This window comes from Phallusia mammillata, chromosome 8 (genome assembly GCF_965637545.1).
Source record: "Phallusia mammillata chromosome 8, kaPhaMamm4.hap1.1, whole genome shotgun sequence".
NCBI lineage: Eukaryota > Metazoa > Chordata > Ascidiacea > Phlebobranchia > Ascidiidae > Phallusia > Phallusia mammillata.
Window position 1 is genome coordinate 10,546,447 of NC_137259.1, and position 21,265 is coordinate 10,567,711.

General features: G+C 35.7%; 1 protein-coding gene across 3 annotated transcripts; it reads right to left on the reverse strand.

Annotated features, from left to right (window-relative positions):
- Positions 1-103: 103 nt before the first annotated feature.
- LOC145204385 (TBC1 domain family member 13-like) lies at positions 104-10,531 on the reverse strand. 3 transcript variants are annotated; one of them, XM_080076900.1, is made up of 12 exons: positions 10,229-10,531; positions 9,552-9,648; positions 8,394-8,467; positions 7,929-7,995; positions 7,728-7,851; positions 6,697-6,810; positions 6,499-6,627; positions 3,331-3,532; positions 3,135-3,233; positions 2,939-3,041; positions 2,741-2,863; positions 104-818 (listed from the first exon to the last, which is right to left on the reverse strand). In XM_080076900.1, the coding sequence occupies exons 2-12, from the start codon at positions 9,620-9,622 to the stop codon at positions 680-682; spliced, it is 1,245 nt and encodes a 414-aa protein (XP_079933026.1). In that variant the 5' UTR covers positions 9,623-9,648; positions 10,229-10,531; the 3' UTR covers positions 104-679. The 3 variants fall into 3 exon arrangements, with proteins under 3 accessions (XP_079933026.1, XP_079933027.1, XP_079933028.1); XM_080076901.1 differs by lacking the exon at positions 9,552-9,648 and having other exon boundaries at positions 10,229-10,526; XM_080076902.1 differs by lacking the exons at positions 9,552-9,648; positions 10,229-10,531 and having other exon boundaries at positions 7,918-7,995; positions 8,394-8,461.
- Between the last annotated feature and the right edge of the window lie 10,734 nt (positions 10,532-21,265).

A 21,265-nucleotide genomic window follows, 5' to 3' on the forward strand; every position in this document is an offset into this window, starting at 1 on the left:
ATCAACATTTCAAACTACTACTGAAAAGTAAAATTTGCACTTTTACTTCATAAAAAACTTGAGTTAGCAGAAATAAAGAAAACTTTAGACAACTGTCGGCCTATACTTGCAAATGTGTTTAATGAAACGACCAACTGTGAAACAAAAGATAAAAACAAGTGCTAAATAGCAAAATATGTGCGAAAAACTGCAAATAAATTGATGTTTAATCAACAAAACTTGATTTAGGTCTATGCTTTAACCAGTAGTATACAGATCTCCATCTATCAAAATATATTAACAGATTAAAGGCATTTGTAGGTTAATAAAAAGGCTGTCAAAAAAAACAATACTTGAAAAAATGTTTTAAAGGTTTGACTCCAAAATTATTGAGAGAAACACTTCAGTACTGAAAATCACTTTAAATGAACAAAATATTGCACCATGAGACAATCAAAACACAGTAACATTTCAAAACAACTGCAACTTGAACACAAACCTATTAAGATTGTTTACATGTGTTTTAACTAAAATCAAACAACAAATTTATTTATTAGATTGCATTATAAGGTCAAACACCACCTAGGGCAAATCACATGAAGAACAATTGCATGATTTTTTACAATGACAAAAATACAGTGTTTGCTGTATTTTTTAAATAAAAATGCAATAGAATTGGACTAAATAAAACAGCATTTTATCATGAACCAGGGTGTATAGTTTTGTAAACATTTTTAGCTTCTTGTATCACTCTGATAATTTCAATGTGCTCAGGATAATTTTGTAAAAGTTTGACACATCCGCTGAAATCTTTTTCGAGCAATTCTTTGCGTATTAACCTGAAAAAATGTTTTAAATTTTAACATACAAATTTAAAACATAATTAAAAGCATAGTTTAGCACATTGTACATACAATGTAGCATATTTTAAACAGGAAAATATGTACACTAGTTAATTTTACAGTGATTCCACATTTGACAGTATTTTTTTGTGACCTTGTTTGTTTCTGTGGAAACTCATGGGCCCTCATTAACTTTGGAAAAGTTGGGCGATAACAAGAAAACTTGTGAGTGTAACACAGTGATTGATATGAATCTGAGATACAAGCAATTTAGACTTCATACAATTTGTAAAGTTTGACCTATATTATGCACTAATGCAGGTGTGGCCAACTTGATAGTCGTAAAGATCGACGAAAATTTTCTTAATCATAAACGATCGACTGACCAGTAATAATTTAGACTGCAACTAACACAAAACAATAACGCAAATTTCTGCACGAGATTTGATTGACTATTACCACATATTGATATTCATGAGGTTTATTGTCAAGCATCATTTAGTTCTTGTGACAATAAAAAGTCGCATGTGTGGGCTTTTTTTATCAAAGTAGTCAGTGGGATGTTTTAAGTCATCACATAGTTTACCAACTTTTCATAATCAGACATGTATCCCGTCAAAGACAGCCTTAACTGTAAAATGCTTTAACTTTTGCATTTCCCCAATCATTTGCAACTGCTTTATTAACACAAACACTCTGTTTGTTACGACAAACATTGTACTTGTTACGACTTAATTTGATGCCAAAATCACAACTGTTACATAACAAAGAAGTGATATTTACATTATTATTGTGCCATTGCAAGTTTGTGCGCTGTGTCATGATGTAAGAAGTGCTGTGTGGCATTATTTAATTTTAAAATTGTTTCCAAATGAATAATCTTTTGATGAGTAATGGAGAATTTGGTGGCGATCGGCCAGTCATAAGCAGACTATCGACCAGTCGATCGCGATCGACATGTTGGCCACACCTGCACTACTGGAACTGATGGGAATGTGAAGTAAACACAGCAATCCAACAACGAACTTCCTAAAATTTATCTTAAGATTTTAAAATGTCATCCAATTCAGGCATTGTTTAAACATTTGAAGTGTTAAAGCTACAGGATAAAACATTACAATTCATGATCCAAAATAATATATTTTACAAACAGTTTAAATTTAGGCAAATTCCAACATTGTTTAAAATTAGACACATTTATAGGGCTTAGTAACTTGTAGGGTAAAAAAACAAGCATAAGCCCAAAATACCATGTACATAATGTTAAAATCTTATTAAGTTTGGACATTGTTTACCCATTTATGCTGCTTCTATATCCTATTTACCCATTTACAATAATCACCATTTGATCTACACACTGTCCCACACACGTGTTTACGGGAATTGATTACCCTATAAAAATGTTTCGGTTAATTTTAGATTCTTCAGGACAAATTAATAGAAAGCATCAAACCAAACATTATATTGTCAAATATGTACAAAAGTAGAATAAAGAACAGTAAGAACTTCCAATGTTCTGCGAAATTATGCTCTAATAGTTTTAATGAATTTGAAATGTACTGACAAACGAGTCAAACTATTATATATTTTTGAGCAGATTAATGCGCCGATGCTATTTTTGCGACCTGGCAATATGTGGCTAGAATCAAATGCGAATTTTACTTGTAGTTAAGCATATTTGGTAAGCAACGAAGTAAAATCACCTTGTGTTATACACAGGTGCGGCCCGCGATCTAATTTTGGCTTTTGTTTTTGGCCCCACAGTAACAAAGGTTGCCCACGCCTGGTTTAGAACATCAAATATTAAGGATGTGACGTCATCAATGTACTGGGACCCCACAAAGAAAAGATGTGTTCCATTATGAAAGGGGACCAATAATTGAACATAATACTGCTGTTTGTACTAGTTTTTCACATACATTATCATGCCAACGCACACAGCAATCAACAAGTCAAATCTGTTTTCATCTGCAAAAAGCACATCCCAAATATGAATGACATCAGGCAACGGGAATTCCTGGGACAGGAGCAGGGTTATCCACCTTATTGAACAAAAGCAAAATGACAGTTTTAATAACAATCAGAACACTGTTTTATAGAATGATTCAAAATAGTACCGGAATAAAAAATATTCTGGTTTGATTTTAATTTTATCCAATTTTGATCGAACTTCAGGATCAGATCGTTGTAATAAGTTCATGGTACGTCTCATGGATGCATCTTTAAAACAGAGTTGATAAAAAAGTACACAAATTTAGTTACTTAACTTAGCCTGCAGTATGGTAACAGAAAAGTACCTAAATAAAAACATACCGATGCCTGTTGTTGATCTGTCCAATGACGTAATAAAGTTGTCCCGAATGTCCCCCATCAACAAGGTAAAGCAAAAAAATGTATCAGCTTCAGCATACTCTGTAATTTGGTAGACACATTTGTAAACATAACTAAATTTATCTCCCAAAATGAGTGTGTTGACCTCAGTCTTTATCATTTAGACACCAGCAATTACCTCTCCATTTGGGATTGGGGTCAGATGCAAATGTGTAGTATAGTGGGCCAATAATTTCGTTCATTCCCTGGACATAACCTGTCCCTGGGTTGAGCTTTGCATAAACAAACAACATTCGTTCAACAACTTCCCAATGTGCCTCTTGTCCTTGTGTCATTAAAGTTTCATACTCCTCAATTGCTTGTTTTCTGGTGTTAATTAGCTGCATTTAAACAAAACTACAACAGTGAAAATGTGTGGATACAAACACAAAGGTCAACTACTCAGGTGGTTAACCATTCAACAATATATGTCTACATATATGTATTTCACCAAATATATATGTTTAAGTTGAAACAAAAGGGAAAAAAACTAGAAAGGTGGCTTTCTAATATACTTCCATTTTATATGTTCTATGCCCGATTTACCAATTTACTATACACATCATTTGATCTACACATATGATTGCTTTTGCAAGCATAAACAAATGGGTCCCCACACGCGCGTTTGTGCAGATTTACGGTAAACAAATGTTCCGGTTATTTTAAGATTTTAAAGGAAAAACTTTCAAAAGGCATTAACCCAACTTTAAGTTTTGTCCAAAGTCTTTTTGCATCATTATTGTCATATAATTGCAAAAAAACAGTAAATAAGAACGGGAAAAATACTTTCAATTTAATCTCATGCTTTGACCCAGATATTGTCGTTCAAGGTCAGTTATCGAAAACAATTTTCAAAACTAAAAATGTGCGTGATAACTTAATAAAACGACATAGCATAGCTGCGCAAAAAACAGCTGATTTCCAATCACCAAAACGACTGTCTCGTAAAACGCCCGTCCAAACGTCAAGCTGAGCCCTCCCGCTCTGCATTCGCCCGCCTTCGTATTCGTAAACCACTAAATCACTCCCTTGATATTTGAGACTTCTATCCGACTGACAGTGTACACATATTATGGACTGTAAAAGTAACTATTTGGCCGATTAAGGCAAAATTTTTAATACTAAATGAATAACCTACAGCAGATAATTTTTTAACATTTTAGCACATTGGGGCTTGTATTTCTGGCCTTACTTACTATTTTGGGGTTTAAGGGGTAGACATGGGTGAATCCAATAAAAAGTTACAAAATTCTTTAGAATAGCTTACATTGCACCAACCAACAAAGCATGAAACCCTCAGATTATGTACTTGGGTCAGTACAGCCGTTTTTAATTTTTTTCGTTTTGGGGGCCTGTGGGTGAACCGCTGGGTCGTTTGGGGTCAAACTTCAGGAGGATCAAATTCGGAGCAATAACTAACATCTGTGCAAATTTGAATACATTTAAAGCACTCTTTTTTGACCAAACGCACTTAACAAACCAGCGTAAGACAGAAACGAATATTTTTGGGGTTAAGGGGTGAAAATGGGTACATCTTTTTTTAAGGTACAAAATTCTTTGAAATACCCTATATTGCACCAAACAACAAAGCATTTAACTCCAAAATGAAGTACTTTAGCAAGTATAGCCGTTTTAAAAATTTCACGTTTTGGGGGGCTGTGGGTAAACCGAGGGATCAAACGGGGTCAAAATTCACATGGACCATTTTTAGAACAATATCTATAATGTGTGTAAATTTGAAAAAGTTTGAACCATTCATTCTTGACCAAAACGTGGGAACAAACCAGCGTTAGAAAAGAAAAAGAAAAAAAAACTAGAAGGGTGGCTTAGCACATTTTACTACAGCATATACACTACAACCTATTTTGCAACTGTAATATATTCCCTATGCTTATTATATACTGGGTCCCATATCATCCAACATCTTTTACAGCCTTGATTGTTTCTGCAGGCAGAAACTCATGGGTCCCCGATACCGCAAAGTTGTAAACAGATAACCCTAAGAAAGGGTGTTGTAAAGTCAAACACAGTGATTGGTAGTGTTCCCTAAATAAACATGTTATGTAAAGTACAAACTGTCCTAATCTCATGCAATTCAGATATTTTTATAAGTTTGTTTGCCTAAATAGCGTGAAGCACTGACATCTTAAATGGCATATTATACAAACTGTCAAAATGTCATTTCACTCAAATATTGTTAAAAAATTCACCCATTTTGAGGGGATAGTAGGGTAAATGTTAGGGCAGCAGGGTGAAACACAATAATCGACAGCTATAAATGCCAAATTCTACAAACTGTCAAAAAATCATCCAAATCGGACATGGTTTAAAAATTTCACCCATTTTAGGGGGCTAATGGAGTAAATATTGGGGCTACAGGGTGAAACACAACAATCGATGCCCTAAAATGGAATAATAAACAAACTGTCCAAATTTCATCCAAATCGGACATTGTTTAAAATTTTACCCATTTTAGGGGGTTAGTGGAGTAAATATTGGGGCTACAGGGTGAAACACAACAATCGACGCCCTAAAGTTGAACAATGAACAAACTGTCTAAATTTCATCCAAATCAGACATTGTTTACAATTTACCCATTTTAGGGGGCTAGTGGGGTAAATACTGGGGCTATTGAGTCAAACAAAACAAATGGCACATCTACATAACTATATCTTCCATCTGTGAAAATTTCATCCAAATCCATCAAACATTTCAAGGCAAAACGAGGTGGACAAACTTTGGGAAGAAAAAGAAAAAGAAACAAATCGAGTAAAATCAATATGTGTCCCCTTCAGGGAAGGGGACCCATAAATATACAGGATCGCTTGGATCAGTTTAATATTGCTTGGTGCACCTTTACATTGCTTGTTGCACCTATATTTCGCTTGGTGCACCTTTATATCGCTCGGCGCAACTTCATTTTGCTTGGTGCTCCTGTATAATAATTAGTGCACCTTTACTGTAGCGATAAAAAGGTGCACCAAGCGGTGATAATAATGCACCAAGCGATCCAAGTGATCCTAGCGATCCTGTATACTTTAGATGCACCCGTAAACAAAAACAGAAATCTCATTAAATTTAGTTATGGTGCTTTAGTGTCATTTTAGTAGGCCAATATTATTCGAGCAAATTAGTTGTTCTGCAAGAAGTGGTGCGCGTAGCAGTACAGAGCGTCCAAGTGGTCTGAGATTGTAAAAAGGTTGGGAACCCCTGGTTTAAAACATCAACAACTCAGACAAAATGTATTCTATTTCCTTGAGAGTTGCGATAGTGTGCATTTAAAATAAAAGTTATGAAATATATTTACATTGCTTATTCCCATCTTTTTTCTTGTCAGACTTTGGGAATTTAAGCCAGTTCTTTCTATCCTTTTTCGCAGACTTTCCACCTTACTAGATTCCAAATGAAGCATCTTGCATGGATACGCAGTAGCGTTCTGTCAGAAACAACAGACAAAAAATAGTTTTAACTGTGTTTTGCTACCAGTTCATTAATCTGCACTTACTTGAAAAAAAGAAATATCAGGGCATAACCGGCGAACATCCTTGTCAATTTGCAACAAGATACTATTTTCCTTGAAATAAGTGTTCCATTCACTGCTAGGATTGGTATTCAAAGGCTAAAGTCAAACATAAATTTTGAAATTAATAAAAAACTAGAAGGGTGGCTTAGCACTTTCTGTCATTGCACATACACTGTAACATATTTTGAGGCGTTAATATATTCCCAGACAGAAAGTTTGTTCTTATAAGTTGATGAGTTTGTTCTTATAAGTTGATATAAGTTTGATCTTATAAGTTGATGTTCAGTGACCTCCTCTGGTCATGCAGCAGTACAGTGAATCTATACCTTTAGACTTCTGTGCTTAAGCATAGCCAATGTTTAACACATATTCACTTATTCAGGGTTATAAAGGTAACCAGGGCGAGCCAAAAGTCTAAAGACCAAACAGTTCAAATACGGAACCCATTACAAAGAAAATTTCAGTACAGTATGGCTATTGGCTAGTACTTATGACCTAAAGGACTGGTAAACCTAAAACTGATTGTTTCAGGGTGAAAAATTAGTGAATCAAACTCAAAGTTACAAAATCATTGAAATACTTTACAATGCATCAACCAACAAAGCATGGAACTCCAGGATCTTGTACTTAATACAAATATAAGTGTATTTAAATTAAATTTTCATGTTTTGGGTGGCTGTGGATGAACCACTGGGTCATTTGGGTCAAACATTGGGAGATCAACTTTGGACAACTAACTAACATGTGTCCAAATTGAATTAGTTGACACATTCGTTCTTGACCAAACGCATGGAACAAACCCGCATTAGACAGAAAAAAATACAGACCCTTTGGGGAAGGTTTGCATGTTTCATAGTTGGGAAATAAACACAAAAGATCACTCCTTATGTGAAGCATTGTGATAGAGTACTTTATGTTTTTTTGTCTGAATAAATGTATTTCATCAACATTTAGGTCAGCTTGTATCTATATGGGGGTATGACTATAAGTAGCAAGTAGCAAAATATACTAACATGGTCTTCGGCATTGGCTATGGGACCATTTGTTCTGTTAAGACCTGGTTGAACAATAACTTCTTCAAGAAAATTGTTATATTCCTGTCGCTGTTTTTCCAAAACTCTGACCCAACTAGATCGACTACAAAAACACTTTCTTTTCACAAAGAGAAAACAAATTTTGTTTACAATATGTTGACTGTATCACCAGGCACTGACTTGTTGGGAAGATAATTTAGCAAAATTTTCCAACATAACGAACGTATTCCACAAGTTTCCACAATACCTGAAATGTAAGTTTAACAAAAAATACAAGCTTTACGATAGAGGTTTACATACAGTTTATAACAAACTTAATTAACAAAAACAACCAGCTACTCATTAGGTGGTTTCTATATGTTGTCCATTTGTAAATCCAATGTATCTTTAAACGTTTTATTGTATTCACCATTTGACATACTAATATAATTTTTTGTGATAACAACTCCATGTTTTCATGCAGTGGTAAAAGATACATTTTAAACCTAGTTATTCTGTGTGAAATATTAAAGAGTCAGGACCGGACCATTTTGTCCTCTTTGATCTGCCACCCAGTATGGCACAGCCTGTCAAGTTAGTTTGAAGGAAGATAAACACACATATATTTCCCACTATTCCAATTAAAAACTCAAATAAGAAACTTACCTGTTGAACATAAACTTTGCAGTTGTTTGTAATATATTCTTTCTGAACCAATCGTTTCAAGAAACACTGTTTCCCTGCGAAATTAAAAGCTTTCGGTAAATATGCACCTGCACAATCATTATGGATTTGAGTGGGTTTATGATTGTCAATTTCTATTGCATATTTTCTTGTGTTAGGTGGTAAACTGCAGTCCAGTGGTTCTCAAACTGTGGTACATGTACCACTAGTGGTACGCCGGAGCAAAAAAAGCTTTCTGCTATACCCAATTTAAGTCCAATTTAAAATTGCAACTCAACTGACCCAACTGATCAGCCCTGGTTTGGGCGAAACTGAAATTGCGAAAGTGGGCCTATTTATTAATTGGTCTATCCATTCAACATGTAGGTCAGTGGTTCTTAACCTGAGATTCGCGGAGCCCCAAGGAGTGAGATGGTTTTAGGCGGTCCATGGAGGCAAATATGTTTCATATCATTAACCAACAGAAAAATATTTTTAAGTTTCTTAATCGTTTTTACAATCCTGCATACAAGTGCAAACTGTTCATCACATCTTAATTGGCCCAATAACAATTATTTTTGTGATTGTTTTCCCTATTGTGATGTAATAACACACATGGACAATAAACTTTATGGGACAACCGTTGTGTTAAGCTACAAATATCAAAAATTTATCGCTTTGTTGCGTTGATGGATACAATATAGAAACTTCATTGAAATTAAAGGAATGTGAAGGTGAACTAAAACACTCCAAAAGCGAAATAATGTTTAATGAAACATGCAAGACTTACAGTATATTACGTTGGGGGTCCGCAGACTTATAAAAGGGGTCAGTGACTAGAAAAAGGTTTAGGTGGTACGCAGGATAGAAAAAGTTGTCAGGTGGTATGCGATCCATATAAGATTGAGAAACACTGCTGTAGTCAAACCAAATGGTGGTAAATGTATTTTTATGCAAAAAACTAAAGGCTGTATCGACATTTGTATCTATGGTGCAAGAAACATGGCAGATGCACAGTGCAGATGGATGAAACAGATAACAATAAGGTTTATCTTGATTTACGTTTTTTAACATAGTGGAAGTTTTATGTTTCATAACATAGTGGTTTGTTCAGTCTAATATGGCATAAACAGGGTATGCTGTATACCAGTGGTTCCCAACCTTTTTTTGATGCGACCCAAATACTTCCCAAAATTTTGTTTTGTAGTTTCTCGCGACCCATGGACATGCATTCTTACTATTTTGGTTGTATTTTTGTCTGTAAATCAGAAAAGTTTTTTTTTTACATGCTACGCCAGTTTCGAAAATCACATTATCAAACAAATGTTATTCGTTAATCGACCAGACATTTTTATTTAGGCCGGACTTAAAGATTTTTCAAAGCATTATCAGCCAGACAACGCTCAACAGTGAGCTAACACATACCTTATGACGTCACAAACAGAATTACCCATTTTTAAGCCACGTTATCACCAAATTAAATATTTTGGCAACAATTTAAGTCTTCGAAATAAAAAATAACGCTATGAAACGAAGTGAAAAGTAGATGTTCTTATTGTCACAAAAACAGGCAACCCAAGAAAATTTTCAGGCGACCCAACTTTGGGTCGCGACCCATAGGTTGGGAAACACTGCTGTATACCACAACCACATGCATGTGTCTGGTAGTTTTATCAAAAAGGGTGGACAAATGGGCCTGCCTACATTTAATTTTAAATCGTTGGAATGGGATTATTTTATTGACAAGCAATTATCTCATAAACTTTTACGTTCAACTTCAAGGCCAGTCACAAATTCTTATTTGTTGTATGTATACAAACCTTATAAGGTTTACTCACCTGGTATTCTGCTTGGAGCTTGTCATCACAATAGTGTACAACTTACACTATACTGTGTATCCGAAGTCGGTCTAAATTAAGAGATTTCAACGGTCTTAAGACAGGCGCACATTAACATTAAATCTAATTTTTCACTTATCGACTGCTATATCACTGGGCTTTCTATAAGTATATAGAACTTCATAACAATTGCGGATTTGTAATACACAAATGCGCAGTCTGAAAATCTGAAATGCACATGTGTACCAGATTGGAAATATTTTGGATTTCCCCTTATAATCCGCGCAAATTTAGGCTTTTTACGTGTTATCCGCGCAAAAAAAAATGTTGTCCGGGCAACTTAGCACAGCTTTCGTAACCATCATCATTTCGCCGAAATGAAAAGTGCGAGAATTGTTAATAAGCGTTACGCACCACTGCGTGTAGTTTCCAAAAAAATTTTTTTAAAAAGCATAAAACGTGGTCAAAGTACGTACAAACGACATTTTCAGGTCTGGGAGAAAAAGTATCAGCTTGTAAAATCACATTTCAGGTTTCAAACAGTATTTGCCAACGAAATGACTTTTACCGATGTATGCTCGCAAATGTCGCTCACACATAAACGCTCATACAATATAGTGTCCAATGTTCAGAACAAAATAAAAATACATTCCGCGCCTAATATTTTTCTATAAATTGGCACAGACGTGTGTTAGAGCAAGTAGTTTCAACTCGTAAAGTCCAATTTATGGTCTCATTTCGTATTTGCCAACGAAATGACTTTTACCGATGTATGCTCGCAAATGTCGCTCACACATAAACGCATATAAAGTATAGTGTCCAATGTTCAGAACAAAATAAAAATACATTCCGCGCCTAATATTTTTCTATAAATTGGCACAGATGTGTGTTAGAGCAAGTAGTTTCAACTCGTAAAGTCCAATTTATGGTCTCATTTCGTATTTGCCAACGAAATGACTTTTACCGATGTATGCTCGCAAATGTCGCTCACACTCGTAAAGACCAAATGTTGTAAAATTCTGAGTGACGATCCTGCTCGCCAGAATTGTACCAGAGAAGAGTACCTTCAGTTCTAGAGTTCTTTATCTGCTATATTTAATTAGCCGGTATTCGTTGTAAGCCACTACACCACGTCAAGGTTCCGGCAATTGTAGTGGTTTTATTTTACAGATAAAATCCTGATTTTGGCCAAAAGAAAACGAGGCAAAAAAACTGTTATTACAAACAAAAGAAACCCAGACACAATAATTGAACATTACTCGTTTGTTAGTGATGTAAATGACTTTTGTACCATCAGTTTTAACCTTTCCTGGATTTTTAAAATTGTAGGTTGGGTATATCATCCAATTTTACTGCTTGCATCGTGGTATGTCAAAGTGTCAGTTTTCATCACAAAATATGTGATTGCTTCCATGTTTAACACATGGGTGAAGAAAAAATTAATATCTAAGGTTTTAGTGTACAATAACTTGTCAAGTACGGATTGCTTAACAACAAACTGAGGTCTTATGCGTCTTCCCTGGAACGTTTGCCGAATTACTTGATCTCCAATTAGTTGTTGTCGCAGACGAAGGTCGCAAAAGTAATAGTCAATAAATCGTAATAGATCTGTCATGCAATTTGGAGTCAAACTGGTTTTATCTATTGTTATATGTGCATTGTAACTTCTCAAACGCTGCCTGTATCCCTTACTAAATAAACACAAACGATAACAATCAGGTCTGCTTCGGGCCTTTTCGGGTGTTGTGGAAATTAGATCTGATATATTGTTGGTAATATATTCATAAACTACTTTTTGTTGCCCGGAAAAACTGTGAAGACCAGAAATTTGAACACCGTTTAGCTCCAAATCAGTGTCCTTGTAAATAATTCGTTCAGAAGATATAATGGCGTTTTGGTCAATTCGGCTGCGCTTTCTGCGAATTACCTTCACTGGTTGGTGTTTAGCAACAGAGGTGGTAGGCCTAATAACATCGGTTTTAGTTTTTTTGTAGTAAAACATACAACTTCCAGTTAAAACGCTATTCTTTATATCCGTCCACGTCCTTTGTCTCACTGTATCGTCATCAAACTCCATTGCACCGCATTCATTAAATTTGTAGGCAACGTAATGACCAGAATCAACATCCAAACCAACATGAACCACAACTGACGCTAAAGCATACGTGACCTTTTGCGTGTCAGAGCAAAATGACAACAATCGATCAGGTATTACACGCTTGCAACTCTTCGAACCACCTAAGTTTCTGTGCAACACAATACATAAAATGTCGGAAGCGGTTGCAATATGTGAACTAATTTTCTGTTTTGCGTCCTCTTTACAAATTGAACAATGACCAGAAATAACATTTAAAAACTCGGCATCACAATATTCTTTAAGATTGCAGTTGTCTGAAATGCTTTCAAACATCGGCAATGTCAAGACAGACTGCTCATGTGCGGATTTCACGACATTGCTGCAAGTCGTACACTGTTTTGTTGCTTGCAGCAGAAAAAACGAACTTAAACCAAAATCTTTAAAAATAGCGGTAAAATCACACAGCATAACAAATTCGCTTGCATCCTGGTGTTGCCCAAGCGTCCAATTTAAATGTATACAAATGTCACGCACCAGTTGCAAGTACAATGTTACGTTATCCCTTTTTTCAACTAGCCCGCAAATACACTCCGCAATATTTTTATTTAATGTATCGCTTGAATTTAAAAAAGTAGGCGCATCAACAAACAGGGACATCACAGCCTGTAAAACGGAACTACTTGCTTTAACACACATCTGTGCCAATTTATAGAAAAATATTAGGCGCGGAATGTATTTTTATTTTGTTCTGAACATTGGACACTATACTTTATGTGCGTTTATGTGTGAGCGACATTTGCGAGCATACATCGGTAAAAGTCACTTCGTTGGCAAATACGAAATGAGACCATAAATTGGACTTTACGACTTGAAACTACTTGCTCTAACACACATCTGTGCCAATTTATAGAAAAATATTAGGCGCGGAATGTATTTTTATTTTGTTCTGAACATTGGACACTATACTTTACATGCGTTTATGTGTGAGCGACATTTGCGAGCATACGTCGGTAAAAGTCATTTCGTTGGCAAATACGAAATGAGACCATAAATTGCACTTTACGAGTTGAAACTACTTGCTCCAACACACCTCTGTGCCAATTTATAGAAAAATATTAGGCGCGGAATGTATTTTTATTTTGTTCTGAACATTGGACACTATATTGTATGTGCGTTTATGTGTGAGCGACATTTGCGAGCATACATCGGTAAAAGTCATTTCGTTGGCAAATACTGTTTGAAACCTGAAATGTGATTTTACAAGCTGATACTTTTTCTCCCAGACCTGAAAATGTCGATTTGTACGTACTTTGACCACGTTTTATGCTTTTTTAAAAAAAAATTTGGAAACTACACGCAGTGGTGCGTAACGCTTATTAACAATTCTCGCACGTTTCATTTCGGCGAAATGATGATGGTCTTTCGTAGGTAACTATAATAAACTTTCTTTAAAATTTTATATTTTCGTTTTACAATGAAGTTCTATGTCGTCACAAGCCTTATTTCGCGAACAATCCACGTAAATCAGTCAAGCACATCGAAATCGAAACTTACCGATCGTCACGATTGAAATAACATTTCTATTTCGCTAACGTAGTCGTTAAAAGTACATTTATCTGTATTTTTAGGACGTAGTTTGACTATTAAAGCGACTGTCGGCTGGGCAAGTTACATAAAATAATGTTTTCTGTGTAACAAATAATTAAAAACAGTTAAGAGCAGTTTGGCAATCAAAAAGATCCCCACAAAACAAATCAGCAAAATGTTTGAATCGTTATGAAAATGAAAAATTGTAGAATCTAGCAGAACAGTAGAGCAAAACTGAAGATTCGTCGTGTTTATTGCTTTATTTAGTTGTTTTTTTTTGTCCGCTGGATAGTCTTGCAGGCGTTACATACAAATTGCGTTAACCCTTAAATCCACCTGTCAATCAAAAGTCTATCGATCCGCGCAGAAAGTTGTAATTCCGCGCAAAAATCCGCGCAATTTTTTTGACGAAAAAAATATCCTCCGCGCAAAAATAAAACTTTCCAATCTGGCATGTGTATTGTGTACGTTACGTTACGTTCTGTAAAAAGCTAATGAGGACTGGGAGGGTCGCACAGGTCACGGTTGCCAGGTAATGTCGACTGGATTCGGACAGAATTCGTCTAAAAACAGACATTACATGACAAAAAAATGAGCATCAACACCCAGAAAGTTGCCCAATAATTATTGTGGTTGTGCGTTTACATGCCACCGTCATTCTGGCAGAATTTTAGCTAGACCATACCAAAATAGTTTTAAAAGTGGCAGGTACGATACCCAAATAAATTAAACATTTTGTTTTTAAAGTACACCAAATGTTACAAAAATGTGTACACTTACACAGAAAAGAAACAAATAAATTGAAAAATCAATCATAGTATAACTATAATTAACATTAGAAAAACCAAATAAAATACACAAAAAAACATCAATCAGTGAAAAACCAAACCAAAAAAAACATCAACTTTTAACAACCACTTTGACCGTTTACGTCATTTGCGTAAAAGCCAAGATTCAAAGTATTTTGCTATCATTTTGCTAAATTTCTCCCAACGGAGATTGATATCACTGCATAGGGAATCTGTTAATCTTTAAGCCATATCATCTGCGGAGGTTGACCAAATCGACGCTTGAACATGGCCCGAATTTGACCGTTTGCGTCATTTGCGTAAAAGTCAAAATTCGAAGTATTTTGCTAAATTTCTCCCAGCGGAGATTGATATCACTGGATAGTGAATTTTATTCTCTACAAGAATCTGTTAATCTTTAAACAATATCATCTGCGGAGGTTGACCAAATCGACGCTTGAACATGGCCCGAATTTGAACGTTTACGTCATTTGCGTAAAAGCCAAAATTCAAAGTATTTTGCTATCAAGTGTGATGTCATAACAGACTACAAGAATCAGCCTCTGTAACAGGGTGGTGACCGACAGATCTGTCTTCGCTTGTCAAGTATACAAAATATACTCATAAAGAGTGGCAGACGATCAGCGTCAGTGTAAAGTTTTATTTGCAACAGAAATATTAATTTCGCCTGTAAAGGCATCGTCAGTTTCTGTCTAAAAAAAGAAAAGAAACGATAAAAACACATAAAAGTTAAAAACGTTAAAATACTAAAACAACTAACAGCTGCGAAACCAGACAATGGCGAAAAAACTATGGAGAACGGCTGTAATAAAAGCCAAAACTGACTGGTTGCAAATAAGGTGGCAACGCCGGTAGCAAACAAAAAACTAGCAGGTGTAAAAATGGCGTGCGTGTTGATAAGGGTTGGCGCGTACTCAAATTTATCAATACCTCTAAAATGACGACATCTAGTGACGTCCGCCTTCATCCCCACTAAGCACAAAAAGCATATAAATACAATTATGGTTTGTTTGGTTTATGTTATTTTGAAAATGGTAGTGGTTCCATCTAATTTTCATATGAGTTCGAAATATATATATATTTTTTTTAAACGGTCAAATTCGGTCCATGTTCATGCGTCGAATTGGTCAACCTCCGCAGACGATATTGTTTAAATGGCAATGGATTCTTGTAAAGAATAAAATTCCCTATCCAGTGATATCAATCTCCGTTGGGAGTAATTTAGCAAAATGAAAGCAAAATACTATGAATTTTGGCATTTACGCAAATGACGTAAACGGTCAAATTCGGGCCATGTTCAAGGGTCGATTTGGTCAACCTCCGCAGATGATATTGTTTAAAGATTAACAAATTATTTTAGAGAATAAAATTCTCTATCCAGTGATATCACTCTCCGTTGGGAGAAATTTTAATAAAATGATAGCAAAATACTTGGAATTTTGGCATTTACGCAAATGACGTATTAAACGGTCAAATTCGGGCCATGTTCAAGCGTCGAATTGGTCAACCTCCGCAGATGATATTGTTTAAAGATTAACAGATTCTTGTAGAGAATAAAATTCCCTATCCAGTGATATCAATCTCCGTTGGGAGAAATTTAGCAAAATGAAAGCAAAATACTTCGAATTTTGACTTTTACGCAAATGACGTAAACGGTCAAAGTGGCTGTTAAAGGTTGATGTTTTTTTTGTTTTTGTTTTTCACTGATTGATGTTTTTTTGTGTATTTTATTTGGTTTTTCTAATGTTAATTATAGTTATACTATGATTGATTTTTCAATTTATTTGTTTCTTTTCTGTGTAAGTGTACACATTTTTGTAACATTTGGTGTACTTTAAAAACAAAATGTTTAATTTATTTGGGTATCGTACCTGCCACTTTTAAAACTATTTTGGTATGGTCTAGCTAAAATTCTGCCAGAATGACGGTGGTGTTTACATGATTACATTATTCTTGTTTTGTTTCATGAAGATGCTGATGGGTCACGGTTGAATGCACATGCTAAATATCAATTTAATCACAGATAACTTAATTCACTAGATGCGGTAAGCACTTTTTTACAGTCAGTAGGGCATTAACAACCGTGAATGAAAAAAGGCGATTTATGACGTCACAATACAACTGTCACAACTTGGCGCCAGTGTGTGTTGTTCGTTTTGGTTAAGAAAAGGGAAGGTTTTAGTTTGTAAAATTAATCTTGGTTTCTGTATCACGTGGAATATAAAGTATAAGCATTAAGATAAATGTAACTTTATAGCCTATGTTTCAGCGTAACCAGACTAGCAGTCAACACAGTTTGCAACTTTAGGGACTAAAAAATGCGAAATGAACGTCAAGTTACATCATTACAATTAAAGTTGACCTGTGAAAACCGTTTTCTATACTTATTGTCGTTTCTCGTTTGTGTTCTAGAGCCTGTACATGCTACATGGGTCGACAGCGAATAAAATTATTTTAAAGCGGTCGTGCCCCTCGTTCGCTTATGATGTACGCCTCTCATTTATGATGTGGTGGTTAGATTCTATAGATCAGGGGTTCTTAAACTTTTTCGGTCGCGCCCCACTTTACACTAATTATTTATTCTCACGCCCCCCCTAAAAAAATTAGCACTAATGATGCTTGTCTTGCGGAAACAACATACATGGTAGGTCCCCTTTAAGCTACTGTCAAGTTAGTTCCGAACGTTGGAAAAAGTCACTTCAACACTGATAAGTTGCGAAAAAGTAGGCTTTTGCGAACACAGAGACACGTTGCCAGTATTCTTTTAAACTACGCATATGTTGCCCAGAAATCGTTGATTCACTCAAAGTCAGGGCAATCTCTAATGCGAAATTGCGCACAAATAAAGAATGTACAGCCGACTATATAGTACAGGGGTCACCAAACTACGGCCCGCGAGGTCATTTCATCCGGCTCGCGACCCAATTTTTGGTTTGCCAAATCGTATTGATAGCTTTGTTACTGTCAAAACTTAATCTACTCCTTACGAAAGTTTACTGTTACGACATGTAAAATTAATATTACCGACTCTCAAAGGATTGCAACGCCCAGGATTGATCCAAACCCAGTTTATTATGTCACAGACAAAACAAAAAGTGTTAATTGTGCGCAAACAATTGCCTTATTGTGTCACTTATGACATAATATACAAGCATTCCTTGTAAGATGAGACTAACTATACAATTTAAGAGATTTTAAATGGGGTTTTAAAAAGACCATATCTTGGCGCCCATATAAAAATCGCCTCATGGGCTAAGTTTGAGAAGACGGCACTAGGGCATGTAAACTATGCGGCGGCCCGCAGTGGGAAAAGTTTGGTTAATACAATTGGACATCCATTTCAGAGTATTGAAGCGTTTATACTTTAAACAATAAGTTCGAAATCAGCGCCGACATAATTCCAATGCATTAATTTACAATTGTTTGCAAGTGAAAACTTTGCTGCCAGATTGTGCTGCGCCCCCCTTGCGAACCCTTCACGCCCCCCTTGGGGGGCGCGCCTCCCAGTTTAAGAACCCCTGCTATAGATATTTCGTATGTATTTACTAGATGTATTTTAGAGTTGACCTGTGAAAACCGTTTTTATTTACATCAAACCGTTTGTGATCTGAAGCCTGTATATGCCACATGGGTCGACAAAGTATAAAATTATTTTATAGCGGTCATGCCATTCGTTCGCTTATGATGTAAGCCTCTCATTTATGATGTGGTGGTTAGATTCTAAAGATATTTGGTATGCGTTTACTAGATGTATTTTAGAGTTGACCTGTGAAAACCGTTTTCATTTACCTTAAACCGTTTGTGATCTGGAGCCTGTATATGCTATTCCTGTCGTCAGCGCAAAAAAATCATTTTAAAGCGGTCATGCCCTTCGTTCGTTAATGATGTACGCCTCTCCTTTATGATGTGGTGGTTAGATTTTAAAGATATTTGGTATGCGTTTGCTAGACGTATTTTAGATTTACATGTGAAAACCGTTTTTGTTTTCATCAAGCCCTTTGTGATTTTAAACCGGTTAAGGCTAGTACTTAAAATGAAGAAATAACAAATGTACAGTAAAGAGCAACATTTTATGAAAAAATGATGCAGCTCATAAACCCAATTTCCACACAATAACATACTCATTTTGGGTGCCACAGTTATATGTAAGAAGAAATAAATGTAAAGAGGATAAATAGTTACAACATTGATTTATCAAGCAAAAACCTGCATTTACAATGAGTACACTAAAAACGGGTCATCAGGTAAACAGACTGAGAAACAAAAAAAGGTGAAACAACATTATACAGCTAAAAATGCAATGTTTTGCTGGTTACTGAAATAAAATTAAACCAGCTATCAAGTGAAAGATGAGGTTGTATTAAACAATCCTTGCAAACAAGCTATCGTTGAGATTACTGGTAAAAAATAAAGGTTTTTCATTACTGTGTGATGAATCACTTTTACTGAAGAAGTGTACATAATAGTTAAAATGTTCTAAATATTTACCCAAGAGATGCTTTTTTAACTGGGCTATGATTGTGTTATGTAGGTAAAATAGCATTAATACCAACAAATGTTTGAACACATCTAACCAACAAAACAAGTTTGCCTTAATTTGGGTACAAGATTTAAATAACACCAACAAATCATTGAACACATCTAACATAACAAGTTTAATTGGGTACAAGAATTGTCAAATAAACCTGCCTTCGGGTAGTACAGCGGCAAAAAACACACATATTTCGAGTTGATTCATGTAACACTGAAGTGTGTGATGAATATCTTAAAATAAAATGCTACCCTGCAATTGAGGCATGAAGCATTTTGTATGCATCAATGATTTAGCTGATACTTCAGTGAGCTCATTTCATCCACAGGATTCTTCCACAATCAATTACTTTCTTCCATGTTATCCCAGGCAATCTTGAATTAGCTATGGAATTATTCTGTTGATTTTTTTATGCTTCTATTCAGTTTTCCAGATGTTGAACTACAACAAAAAATAAAAGATAAAGTGAATGCAATATTTAATTTGACAAGTTGGAGTTTACACAAAACATGCTTGAGTTAGGCCAGTAGAAATGAAAGCCAATGTATTGCAAAACCATGATCACACTAGAGATGAGCTACCATATTTTTAAACATCCTCAAAAAAATAACAAATTACCATCTGCTAAAATAATAGAAACAGTTGAGAATGACAATCATAACATGACAATAGACAACCATGGTTGTAAGTGCACTTACTGTGTATCATTGCTTTTCAAATCCAATGTTCCAAGTCCTTCATTTGATAGTGTGCTGGGCTTTAGTTTGCTTCATGAAGCGCTAATAATGCTTCCCCCACCCTGAACTGTCACTTTTCATTACCTCATTTGTTATCCGAACATTGATGCCTAATAGATACAACAACCTTGGCCCATGTTGTATTTTACAGTTTACAATCGAGGAGAATCTGGTACTGCTGCTATTTCACTGCCTAAAATGCGTTTGCTTTTGTCTTAACATTTCATATTTCTAAATATATATAATTATAACTGCCAATTTCATGTAAAACCCATTTCACCTGCGATTATTTCCACAGATAATATAATATTTTTCAATAAAAAATAAATTTAACCCTTCATGACCATCGCCGATAAAATCGGGCTGTGTTATAAATAACACATGTTCTAAAATTCTAACACCGCCCGATAAGAAACGGGGATTTTTGCGTACCACAAGCGCAACTAATCGAGGACTTGCTGACGGATCGGGTGTTTCAGGAGATCCAAAAGTGCTTAATTTTCGACAGGTGGCGCAAACAGCACTTTTTTCATTTAAAACGGTATATCTCAAAAAATGCTAACGGTTAGGGCTATTAGGGTCGGGGTAAGGTATTAGCATTTAAAATTCAATAAAACTAGCAAAAAAAACTAGTTACTATTGTAACATTTTCAAAAGCTTTTATCCCAAACCAACCCCTCTTTAGCCGCTAAATAAATAATTCAGCTCTTTACGCCACCTATCGAAAATTTAGCACTTTTGAATCTCCTGAAACATATCGTGCTAGTACTTAGTAGCTCTACCGCAAAACAAGACAGTAACCTTGTAAGTTAACCTGCGCGCCGCCAGTTTACCTCTTTTCGTTTCATGGTATAGACGCCGTTGTAGCTAACTACTAGGAAGGTTCTCTGTTGGTACAATTTCATAGTATATTTCATAGGCCGGTTTGCACCAAGCGCGTGCGAAGCACACAACGCGAAATTTCTTCCTCTGTATAAAGCAGTGGTTCTCAACCAGGGCCCTTGGCCCTCCAGGGGGCCTTGTTTACTCTATTCGACCTGTTTAACGCCCAAATGAATACGGAATTCCAACACGGGTTGCCATTTTATTTTTTAAAGGGAGTCACGAGGCCAAAAAGTTACTTTTAGGAAGGCACGGCCCACGAAAGGTTGAGAAAAAGCAACGCGTGGGGAGTCCCATTTCGCACTTCTCTCGTTTGCGCGCTTCGCGTCTGGGCTGGGTTGTTCCGTGAGCAACAGAAAAGGCCTTTCGCGCAAGAATTTTGTCACGAATATGTAAGAATGATCAGTTTTAGCC